The sequence below is a fragment of the Hakea prostrata genome, chromosome 11 (genome assembly GCF_041222555.1).
Source record: "Hakea prostrata isolate BN-2017 chromosome 11, UWA_Hpros_2, whole genome shotgun sequence".
Classification (NCBI taxonomy): domain Eukaryota; kingdom Viridiplantae; phylum Streptophyta; class Magnoliopsida; order Proteales; family Proteaceae; genus Hakea; species Hakea prostrata.
The window spans coordinates 23,958,106-23,971,115 of record NC_142610.1 but is presented as its reverse complement, the minus strand read 5'-3'; the positions used below and the strand labels follow the sequence as shown (position 1 = coordinate 23,971,115).

Below are 13,010 nucleotides of genomic sequence, written 5' to 3'. Positions count from 1 at the left end.
TTCACCTTTCTCCACCTGCTTTGGCCAGTTTTAATCGTATTATGAAAATCACGAAAACATCGAAAAACCTCATTTTTTTGTTTTAAAAGATAAATACATATAAAACGAGAATGACAATCAATAAAAGTAACAAAGTACCTACAGCCAATAATAAACACACATCGGCAAGGGCCCCACACATCAATATGAATTAGTACAAAAGGAATAGCTTTTCTATTATGAAGAGAAGGTATATAAGTAGAACGAGTCTGCTATGCAAAAATGCAAGCTTCGCAAAAAAAATCATCCTTTTTATAAGAAAAAACCAAATCATAAAATATTTTCTTAAGAGTTCCTAGAGGGGGTGACCTAGCCTACAGTGCCACTAATGAAGGTCTAATATTACCGAATGGATCTGATTAGAAGATGTAGTCAGAGCAAAAGTAGATCCTCCAACTGGCTCCAGCAAATAAAGTCCATTGTCGGAGTTAACCACATCCAATCTCCTTCCCCGTTACTAGATATTGGAAGACATAGTAGGATGGGGGGGGGAAATCACTTTACAAGTCAAGTCATGTGTAAGACTACTGATAGAGAGCAAGTTAGTAGAGAAAGAGGGAACGTGTAAAACTTTAGACAAAAAGAAAGTGATGGAGAATGCTGAATGGTCCCTTTTCAGACAATGGAAGAATAGGAACCATCAGCCATTCGAACTTTATCTTTCCCAGAAGTTGGAGAATAATGTAAGAAACTAAAAAAACATGGAAGCCTATATCACTGATCTAAGGAGTAAAAACTAAAGAAACATGGAAGCCTATAAAAGTTTTACTTGAAGAAGCCAAGTAGGAGTTGATATGGGTAATGGAGGAAGCAGTGGTAGAGACTGTTACGGCAGTAGAAGACTACAGAATATGTCGCAAAGTAGCTAACACCTCCTGTGAAAAACCAACGTCTGCAGAAGGTGTTATGAAAACCATCTCAGAAAGATTAGCCTTCGGTTTTCCCCTTCTTTGTGCCTTTTTTGCTTAAAATCAACAGGTTTCCCATAAAGCTTCCAACAATTGACCCTGGTATAATATGGTTTGTAACAGTGCTCACACTTGACAATCTCCTTAGCCGAATCAGGTTTAGTGCTAAAAGACTATAAGGCTGATTTCTCCACAATAGGAGCATGAAGCATGGTTAATCGAAGACTTTCCTCACACTGAACAAAGGCATAAGATTGTTCGAGTGTAGGAAAGAAAGAACGACTCAATACTATCACTCTGATCTGATCATACTCCACATTCAAACCCACCAAGAAGTCATATATCCGAATCTTATCAACATGCTTCCTATAAGTAGCCACATCATCCAAATTAGTGTGGTGATAATCCCCTTAATGATCCAATTCTTGTCAAAGAGATCGCAACTCAGCATAATATTAGGCCACAGTCAGTTCCTTTTGGGTAGTCTCATGAAGCTTCTTCCGTAGCTCATAAACTTGTGCATCATTCCCCAACTATCCATATGTTTCAAGTAGTAGCCTTCAGATTTAGGCTGTGGTATCAAGTAATAGGTGTCCACAGGCAATATTTTAATTCATGGAATTCAAAAAGAATGACATAATAAGAGTCATTCAAGATCCATTTATCCTGTGAAACACCTGTGATGGTAGGTTTGATAGTGCAGTTCGTAATGTGTCCAACAAGTTCTCTTCCGGCAATAGTTAAGTAAGCAAATCGAGATCAAATCAAATAATTTTTTCCATCAAATCTTACTGAAAGAGGATGAAGAGTGGGGTAATGTTTGGAGCTAGTGGAGGCAGTAGTACCATTGGTGGTTGTAATGCCCAAAAAAATGTCTATAGCTCTTCAGTTTTCACCCTTTCATAAACAACTGAAACGTCGCAAAATGGAATAGCCGGACCATCCAAACAAATCTAAGGAGTTATAGCCTTATAGGGTCCATAATGTAAGTAACACCATTAATTTTTTTTCTCAAAAGAGACCCTAAGATAAATGAAAATCACAAGTAAACCCCTATATATATGCAAAATTGCAGATAGACCCTGAAATATGAATAATTGCATATAGTCCCTGGAAATCTGTGAATTCTCAAAAAGGCCCCTACATATATACAAATTTACAATTAGATCCTTGGTCTAGTTTGGCCCATGATTTTGGTTCAATGGTTGTAAAGAGGGTTGTTCATTGGGTTTGGTTCATTGGGTCAATAGGGGGGTCAATGGGGTCGATTCAATGGGGTTTTTAATAGGTGGGTTACAACACAATGGAAGAGGAAGCAAATGGGGTTTTCTAAGATAGGTTTGATCGTTCGAGAGACAGAGAAGAAGGCCATGGAAGAGGAAGGCACAGATTGGGTGGCAACGGTAGAAATCTCAAACAATAGAGGAGATGGTTCGTGGGAGAGACGATGGTGGTGTAGTTGCAGCAAGGTTCTTCCCCCCCCCCCCTTTTTCTTCTCTCTCTTCTCTTTTTCATTTCTAATCGAGCTTCTTTGGCTCTGATACCATGTTGAGAGTCTTGAGACTATCGATTATGGTAGAACGGCTTGAACTTGATCAGTGTGATCTCAAGTCCTCTATTTATAATAAAGAGGAAATAACACTATTACATAAATAGCCTTACTTGAGTAACAAGAAATAAAAAATTACATGAACAAAAACTCTAATAGAGTTGAATTCCTAGTAGAACTAAACCAATAATTAACATGAAAGCATAAAAAGAAAGGGCTTTAGCTATGGCTTTCCAGAGTAGATTGGTGCAACATGCTTTGCATAGCTGAGGTAGTTGTTGGTGATAAGGCTTATCTAACTGAAGCATAGAACAAAAATGAAAACGTCTCCAACTCTTTACAATGATTCAGAAGAAATTCCAACTTTCTAAAAGTAGTTCATTAATAGGAGACCTTCCAACTGTAATGACACTGAAAAGTATTAAAGTTCATATAACAAATGCTTTTCCCTAGTCATAATGATTTGTGGCATCCCACTTTCCTGAACACCTTAATGTTTTATCCATACTCGTAAACCAAAATGCTGTACTTTAGTAAATATACCCAAAAAATAATAATAATAAAGCAGGAGATACAGCAATGATAGGGGGCAGCCCCTGAGAAAAAAATACATGATACAGGTCAGCCCAGGGAGGACACTTCTCAGGTGCCAAGTCACAGGAACAGCCACAGAGGTCCTCATGCATGGTGAAACAACCGTCCTTTTTAAAATAGTATGCTCTGTGATTCTGATAAGGGTTAGTTATATAGGAGGCATATAATTGGAGTAAAGGAAATGGAATTCTGTAAATGCAGGATCAGTGTAACAGTCTTGACAGAAGGTCTATATATGTAATGAAGTTTGCCATATGAGGCATGAATGAAGTTAATTCCCCAACCCCATCTCTGCTTCTTCTCTGAACCCTCTAGCATCTCTTCATTTCCCCTCTCCTGTAAGGCCCCTGTTCTGACAAGTTGTACCATTGGTCCGATGTGCCAGACCCAAGGCTGAGGAGGCACGAATGAGACAACTCGATGAATCCATTAAGCAAATCAGTGCCTTTTCATTGGAGCAGAAGCTGACAGTGTTGCAAACCACAGTAAATGAGCAGAAGGAAGCTCTCTCGGAATTGGTGCTACGCCTTACCACCATTGTCAGCAAGATCAAGCAGGCGTTAAGAATGACACCCTCTCAAGAACCACGATGGTCGACTGGTTGGCCTTCAGATGCTTCCACATCACATTTGGAACGATCCATACCAGAACCATCCACCTGGACTTTCCGAGATTTGACAGCATAGCACCATTGGATGGACATTCAAGGCTGAATGATTCCTTAAATATCACTCCATGCCTGATGTCCTTTCATATGGATGGAGAGGCCTTGCAGTAGTTCAATGGATGCACCACGCAGGTCAATTCAAATCGTTGGAGGTACTCAAGAAGGCCCCAGAAGTGTGGTTTGGTCCATCACCATTCGAGGACCTTCCGGTTCAGCTGGCAAAGCTCACTCAGACATCCACGGTGACCAAATACCCACAGGGTTTCTCATGAGCTTCTTCATTTCCGGTCTCCAGGCTGACATTAGCCACAAGGTGATGGCCTTTAAGCCCACGGAGATGGCTCAGATGGTGAGGCTGTCCAGATTGCAGGAGGCGAAACTTATGGAGAACAGGAAGGGCTACTCAAGGGTGCTGCAATCTCCACTAAGCCACCTCTACTACCAGAGCCACCAACGTTCAACAACAGCAAACCTCTGTAGTTACCACCGCCTACTCCTTCAATCCCTAGAAAGCAACTCACCCCGGTGGGGACCTTGGAGGGATAAGGGACTGTGTTACAATTGTGAAGAGAGGTTCACAAGTCACACCTGGCCACCGCTGTAAAAGCCACCAGTTATACCTGCCAAAGTATGAGGAAGAAGATGATCCAAGGGGAGTGGTCGTGTCCAGCAAGTCAGCCAAACTGGTTCATGAACCGGAAATTGAGGTGGAACGGGCAAAGGAGATGTACTCACTAATGGGGGTGGATTCACCAAACCACACTGCATCTAACTGGGTTCATTGCAGGCCGCCCGGTTCCGGTACTGGTCGATGGGGGGCAGTGCTGATAACTCCATAAGAAGTGAAATGACCAAATATCTCAATCTAGTGGTGGAGGCTTCTCATAGTATATCGGTGATTGGATGGAAATCAAATGGCATGCAAAGGGTTGGCAAGGAGTCTCACCCTCACCCTCCAAAATTACACCACTACCCTCAGCGCACACGTGTTACCTACATTCAGCACAGATATTAATTTGGGTATACAGTGAATGGCAGAATTGGGTCCAATCTTACTCGACTACCGTTGGATGAAATTGCAATTAGAAGATGTGAATCAAATGATTCTGCTTTCAGGCGCCAAACACGGTGCACCAATGCAGCTGCAGTACCATGGGTTGCGTAAAATGATTGATGCTCAGAACTATGTGGCCCTCTCGAAATTGGATATGGAGCCCTCGCACAAGCAGCACAAGCACAGTTGTCGTTCAGCCCTTCTTCAACTCTGAGAGTACCCAACGGTGTTTGAAGAACCAAGAGGGGCTTCCACTAATAAGAGCCCAAGACCATATCATACATCTGCAACCAGGGACATAATCAGTGAACATGAGGCCTTATAGGTATTCCCATTTTCGAAATGCTGAATTGAATGGCAGGTCACTGCCATGTTGAACAGAGACAGAACATGGCGCTTCTGTGTTTACAAAGCACTCAATGCAGTCACCATCAGGGATAACAATTTTATGGAGGTCAGGGGCTTCCAGGGGTTAACAAGTTACTACCAGAGGTATATAAGAGGATAGGCTCACCTTGCAATGCCACTGAGCAATCTGCTGCGAAAGGGAGCCTTCTAGTGGAATGAAGCCGCTGAACATGCCATTAGGGCCTTGCAGTCCAGCTTGGTGCACGCACCCCTACTAGCACTGCCAGACTTTCAGCAATCCTTCTTGATTGAAACTGACGCTTCAACGAGTGGATTGGTGCAATTTTGTCACAGGGAGGACACTCAGATGCGTACTACAGCCAAAAGCTCTCCCCTAAACTGTAGGCCTTCTCAACTTACATTTGCGAGATGTTCACGATTACATAGGTGATGTCTAGGTGGCACCAATACTTGCTTGGAGGAGATTTGTCACAAGGACAGACTAGAGGAACTTGAAGGAGCTAAACACCCAGGTCATTTAAACCATTGACTACCATTATCGGCTAATGAAGTTACTGGCAAGGTTTAAAGTATCGGTATTGAATATCGTATCGGTCAGGTGATTTTAAGAGACGTATCGTCCTGTATCGAGTATTGTATCGCTCTGGCTAATGTATTTTAATGTAATTTAATAAAGAGACGTATCGAGATGTATCATATCGGTTGGGTCAAATATGGATATGTATCGGCTAGTATCATATGGTATCATGGGATACTTTAAACCTTGGTTATTGAGACATGATTTTGAGATCCAGTACAAGCCCAAAAGAGAAGATCAAGGCGTCAACGCTCTCTTACATGCCCAATGGACAACTCAGTGTCCCATCCCTCACTACACCAATACCTAAATTTTTGGCAGAGCTACACAATGAGATAGAGGCCTTATCTAAGTTGCAAACAATAAGAGAAGAGAGATACAGAGAGGTACTGATGCCTATCTAGGGTACAAATACCGCCATAAAATTTCTCCCTCATCGGAACCGGAATGTGCTCCCACAAGATTCCCCCTTTACACAAACTATTTTTCAGGGAGTGTCATGATTCCCCTAATGCGGGCACGAAGGTTACATTTGCACATTGAAGCATATGCCTACAAATGTTTGTTGGAATGGGATACCTAAGGAAACCCCGATTGTATGTGGCAAATTGCCAAGTCTCTTAAAAGATCAAAGCACCGCCATAAGCTTGCCGGTCTCTTACAACAACTAACCATACCAGAGAGAGTCTGGGAAGACATCTCAGGATTTCATAACAGGATAGCTAGCATCTCAAGGAAAAATAATGATGATGGTGGTCATAAATAGACTAATGAAGTGCATGCACTTCAACCCTCTTCCTATTGGATTTACAAGCCTTCACATTGTAGAGGTGTTCATAGGCAATGTTGTGCACCACCACGGCCTTCCATGCTCCATCGTGACCGAACCCGACCCACTTTTCCTAAGCAAATTGTGGCATGAGTTGCACAGCCTACAATGTACTACACTGGCTCTCAATACTGCCTACCACCATCAAACCAACGGGTAGGATGAGGTACTTAATCGCCTCTAGAAATGTATCTCCGATGTTTTGTATCGAAAGCTCCCCAGTTTTGGCAAAAAAAAAAAAAACGAAAACTCCCCAGCAATGGACAAAGTATTTCAGATGGGCTAAGTATTGGTATAATACAACTCAGCACTCAGCCATTAATGCCACTCCTTTCCAAGCCCTATGTGGTCAAGAGCCCCCAACTCCCAGTCGGTACCTCCCTCGCTCCATTGCAAATGCAATTGTAAAAGAGGAATTGCGGACTAGGGATCAAGTGTTTGCCGATTCGAAAATTAATTTCGCTCACGCACAAGCACGCATAAAGGATCAAACCGACAAACACAGGAGGGATAAGGAGTATGTGGTAGGTGACTGGTTGTATGTCAAGCTTTGTCCCTACTGACAATCATCGGTAGCACACCGCCTAAACACCAAGTTGGGAAAAAGCTTCTTTGGGCCATTCAAGGAAATCGAAAGGGTGGGGAAGGTAGCATACCACCTGGATCTTTTGATAAGGCCCTAATAATTTGGGTGTACAAACGTAAGAATAGAGGGAGAAGCATAGGATCATCACCAGCAGCTATAGGAGATCAAAGCCATCCAAACATTCAAGCGACATGTGGCCAAATGTTAGTGGACAACATCAAAACCTTCGCTGAGGACAAAGGAGCAGAAATGATGGTCCACTTGGCAAAAGGAGATTGGTGTGAGGTGTAAGAGGTTGTTAGAAATGTATGTATGTAAAGGACAGAAGAGTCTCTCAGGTAAGGATTTGGTAGGGTTTTGGTGTTGTCACATCCACCTAGCCGGTACCCTATCTGGCATACCCGAGTGTGTGATCCACAACCCCGAAGATCAGTATCGAGGAAATCAACCTCCCACATTTACAATAATATAATCAATAACAAGACTAAATCAATGTTAAACTATATTAATTAAGAGATCAAGATAAGATTCAAGAGAATATACAATATAATCAGAGTGCAGAAAATGATACCAATAGAATAAATCAAATGTAGAGTGTAGTGGAAAATATCTCTACAGTAGCAGCGGAAAAGTAAATCAAAAGTAAGAGAAAGATTACAATCAGTTCCCAAAAATGAAAGGGAAAAGAAAAAAAGTAAACAAAATCTAAACTAATGTTTCTTTGAATCTATAAATAACGTATCCATAAGTAAAAGAGATGGTGTCCCATCGCTGGCACACAAGTGCTAGAGTCGGACTAATCATGATAAGCTCTAGTCTCGTACTGGTAGTCTTCACCATCATAATCACCGTAGCCAGTACCTTGGGTACCATATCAGTTATCAACTTGGCCTTCATAGTATTGACCATCATACTCATCTGTACTTGCAGGTAAGTCTAACAAAGTTGTTGCAAAAAGGAGTGAGTTCAAAAAAACTCGTAAGGCACTTTATTCCACAATAACATAATAACACATGATAGTAACTCATACAGAATGCAATATGATATGAAACAGACAATGCAGATATGATTCTAACTTTATGTATGTTGGTCTCTATTGGCAGACATTATTTAAGTCATCTCACCATACTCCTCTGGGTAGGTCTCAAATCAATCTCCCTCAACCATCTCGTTATCTTGGGTTCTCCGATTGGTAATGGGTCTTGCATCCCTCTCGGACATTTCATGGCTAGGGTTTAGGTCACCGCTCTCTCACGCCACCATTTAGTCTGAGTATTGGCACATATCAAGGTTAAGCCTAGCCTAATGCAAGTCCTCTACTTAGTTATATTAACTTAAATTTAGATACTTCCATTCCTCGCCTCTCGCGATCCTTTCCGGTATCCTTCTCACTAGAGTCAGCGTATCCTATGGCTACAACCAACTCGGACTACAGACTCATCAACCCTATTGGTCATCCACAAATAGTAAACGGGAAGCTCTCACGTCCTCTCACAGGTTAGATACCGATCTTGAGCGCCCATGAGCCCAAGCCTACTCCTGCAACCTTATCAATGAATGGCCCCTCACAATGTGATTCATGTCCTTTCACGGGTTGGATACCGGTCTTGAGCACCCATAAACCCCCATTGCTGCCACGGGTTGCTCAGTCTCAATACCCTTCCGATCGGGTCTAATATAACAGGGACATCCTAGCCAAACATTGCTAGACAAGCCCTTGTTATGTCAACCAATAACCAGGGAAAGAGTCAAAGGGGACCATAGGAAAGTGTCCCATACCACCTCCACTGGTGTCCAAAGACAGAAACGTCAAAAAGACATTCCCCATTCCCCAATTATACTTAAGCAATCACATTCCCAAATTAGTCATCACAAGCACAATTGAAAACACAATACATAAGTAAATAATTATTCATATATGATTGAAATAATAATTGAATCATATGAACAAGTACTACTGTAGTTTGAAGAAACTATAGCAGCAATATAATTATAAGAAAACTAATACAATAGTAATATGATCATGTAATCCAAATCAATTAGAAGTAAACATGTATATTAAGTTATTAGAGAGCAACCATCCTTACCTTAAACAACTTCGAAGAATTCTGGAGAATAAAGAGGAGAGGTCCAAGGCTAGCAAACAAACCCTAAACAAGCATAAAATAATCACTAGGAACAAGCCCTAGAAGATTAGATATCAAACAAATCAAATCAGACGAAGAAACCAGCTACTGTCAGCTTGGGCAGCTTGCTGGGTCGATTGGCTCAATCGACCAGGCAGTCGACCCAATTAACAGTACGGGGCAAAAAACCCTAAATCGGTCATAACTTCTTCGTTTGAAGTCCGATTGCTCCGAAATTCGAAGGGGAGTTCCCTAGAAACATACTAAGACTATCTATGAAGGTCTAAGCATCAAACAAGGTTAAAAGAATAGAAAACTAATTGAATCATAAAATTAGGGTTTTACTGTAAACGGTTAGTGTATTTCACGGAGAGACTAAAGAGAATGAGGATTCACTCTAAGGAGAATAAAGAATAGTATTTCAAAATCAAGGAAGGAATTGGGAAGGATCCAACAAATAAAAGAAAATTAAGGTTCTCAATTGGATACCCTTTCTTGAAGGTTACCCTAAAATTTCCTTTAAAATAAACCCAGGTTAGATTCACAAAGAGCAAAGGGAAAAGAGATTCACCCAAAAATTATGGGGATACAAGAAAAGGTTATAGCAATGGTGTGAGACCTTCCTCACAATCATAAAGATAGTTAGAAAATTAAGGAGAGAGTAACTCATGGTCTCATGCCAAATCAAAAACATGGAACATCACCATACGGCTTTAAGAAAAATAGAGTGAATGGGGATTCACTCTAAGACTAAGAGGATCAAAGAATAGGCCATTGCAGTAGTGTAATACCTTCCTCATAATCAAACAATCAAAAGAAATAGAAGAGGGAGAGTAGATTAGAGTAGAAACAGATCGATTACTAACCTTTGTAGAAGAATATTCGATGAAGAACTCAAACGGATGCTTGGGGATCTTCCTTGGCTTCGAAGAGGAGGTTCAAAGGTTCTTCCCACGTTCTCCAGAGACTTTAGAATTGAAAGTGAGTGAAAAACATGGAGTCCCCCTTTAAATAGAACAATAAAAACCCTAAAAATCAAAGTTTCACACAATTGTCCCTGACCCTATCACTATGGGTCAATTGCTTGGTCGATTGGCCCAGTCGACCCACCAATCGACCCAGCCGACCAAGAAGCCCAAGTCAGAGAATTCAAGGTCCAAACCTCATCATTTTTGAATGGGCTTCTCACAACTCATCAAACAACTCACCTAGCATAGAGGGATGCCTTCAACCCATGTCCAACTAAGCTTTAGGTCCATCAACCAAGTTCTTCTTCATCAATGTGCAGTTTCTTTTCCAACTCTAACAAGGTTTCCAAGTATGGAACATCATAATCAATTTCCATGGGTTCTAGGTCAAACACCATGTCTTCCATTGAGATGACCCATAGTTGCTTTCTTCCTTCACTTCGGGTCTTCAGACCTACAAACAATAGGGTTTCCAAGTTAGGGTTAGGGCTAGATTTCACAGGTGTTGCCTTTTGTTGCTTTGTTTTGGGTCATTGTTAGTGATTGATTCAGTAAAGGAGTTGGGAATGTTTTGTGTTGTTTCTAGTTCTACTCTTAGTGAAAATAGCCATTGTTGTTGTTGCGGTTGCTTGCTTATTCTGAGAATGTATTTTCTGGTGAAATTTCTTATATTCATTGCATTTGAGAGATTGAAAGGAGGTGCAGAAAGGGTTCTTATCATCTTCCCACCAGTTCAGAGGTTCACCCGTCTTTCACGTTTGCATGCTTAAGCCCTATGTAGGAGAAAGTTCTCCCTTTACAACACTACCACCCCAGGAGTTACTTCTAGTGGTCATATTACATACTCGCCAGGTGATGCATAATGGCGTAAATATGCAACAGGTATTGGTTCAGTGGATGGGAATTCCTTTTGATCTGGTGGACTTTCAGTAGCAATTTCCCCATGTCAACCTTGAGGACTCCCAAGGGGGTGGGAATGATACAAATCAACCCAGGAAGAGGGACACATCAGGTACCAAGTCACAAGGACAACCACGGACATCCTCACGCATGGTGAAACAACTCTCTTTTTTTAAAAAATTATGCTATGTGATTCTAATACAGGTTGCTATAGAGGGAGGCATATAATTAGAGGAAAGAAAATGCAATTCTATAATGTAGGCTCAATGTAACGGTCTCGACAGAAGGTTTGCCTACATATGTAATGAAGTGGGCCATATGAGGCATGAATGAACTTAATTCCCCCAACCTCATCTCTTCTCTTCTTCGAACTCTCTAATCTCTCATCGGATCCCCTCTTTTATGAATCCCTTGTTTTGAGAAGTTGCATCAATATAGGTGTCAGCAATAGTTCAATATTTTACTCCTTTTTTAGGAGAAAATAAGAATGAATTTAAATACAAACCTCAATACCAAAGCAAAATTTGTCCAAGCTTAAAGAACCATGAACAATACCCTGTTAATGCTTTGAAATCCAGCTACAACAGATGCATTTGGGATCAAATAACTTATATCAACTACAACAGCAGATAAGATCTGCAAAAACATAAAGCAGGAAGATGTGATTGACCATATCTGGTAACAATGTTATACTGGTCTTGATAGAGTCAATCGAATCTAAAACTCTAGTAAGTCAAGCCTTTCCCGAATGTCACCCGTCAAAATATTAAAAAGAAGATGATAAACCAACTGTTAGACGATACTCCACGGTTTCCAGTACCTCCCAGTCTCAGAACTATGATATCCATTTAGTGTATAAACATGCATACTAGAAAACATTACAATGACACAGAAAATCTAGGTTAACTAAGAAATACTTTCATCAAGTAAATCTACTGTTTTGAGATGATTCAAGCACAGCAAATCATATAATCTACAAATGATTTCAGCGTTCAGAATATCCAAATTAACGAAAAACACTTTCTTTAAGTATTTCTACTGGACTGAGGATTTCAACGCAGGAAAACAAAGAATCTTCAGACGACAAACCACTCTGCACTAAGGCCTCTGAAGATAAAACGAGAAAGATAAAGAAAACTTACCAGTTCCTCGGGTCTTCTTGGGAATACTAAACTCAACCACAACCCCAGTCAGGTTCACTTTCTGATTGACGGCACCAGTCACATCCCTGATCTTAAGAAATGTGTAGTCATCAGTTCGTCTCGCCATTTCTAGCTCCCAGAACACTAAACCTAACCGAGAGCACTCAATGGGCTAGGGAGGCCCCATTTCGCTTTACCAACCCCAGGGAAACTACGGCCATGGATCCATGACAACCGGATAGTACCGTTCACCTGCTTCGGTTCGTTACGACCACAACAGACAACCTCTCGGTTATTACCGTTCTTGGCCCTTATTTGCTCTCTCCCGCCATATCAAGATACGGCGGCGTGCAGACTTGGAGAAAGGTTTCTTTGTTGTTGCTGTTGTTGCAGGATTCGGTTTCTCGAACGCTCGAACCTGCAAAAACGTGCTCAACTGGGTGTGGTCGAGTATCATCTCCGAGCATCCAAAATATGCTCAGCCCTTAGATCACTTGAGAATGACCTGCAAAATAATCGTTAGATGTAGCCCGACCATGGGGGTCGAGGGTCGAAAGTCCACCTCTCCGATGACTAAGTCAGTTAATGAACTGATCACAAAGGCTTTGACTAGTTGCAGAGCTAAAGTATGAATACGATAATTGGGAATACGATTCAGATACCTTCTTTGTACATAGGTTCTGACTTATATAGAGTATACCT

The 13,010-nt window shown here is 41.3% G+C and overlaps 1 protein-coding gene across 2 annotated transcripts in view; it reads right to left on the bottom strand.

The window, feature by feature from the left end:
* LOC149001046 (protection of telomeres protein 1b-like) overlaps positions 1 to 12,775 on the bottom strand; it is an 84,947-nt gene extending 72,172 nt beyond the window's left edge. The window contains exon 1 of one of the 2 annotated variants that reach the window (XM_089139354.1): positions 12,309 to 12,775. In XM_089139354.1, the coding sequence (XP_088995480.1) occupies positions 12,309 to 12,435 (127 nt within the window). In that variant the 5' untranslated portion in view covers positions 12,436 to 12,775. The other variant, XM_089139355.1, reaches the window with a different exon arrangement.
* Positions 12,776 to 13,010: the final 235 nt, after the last annotated feature.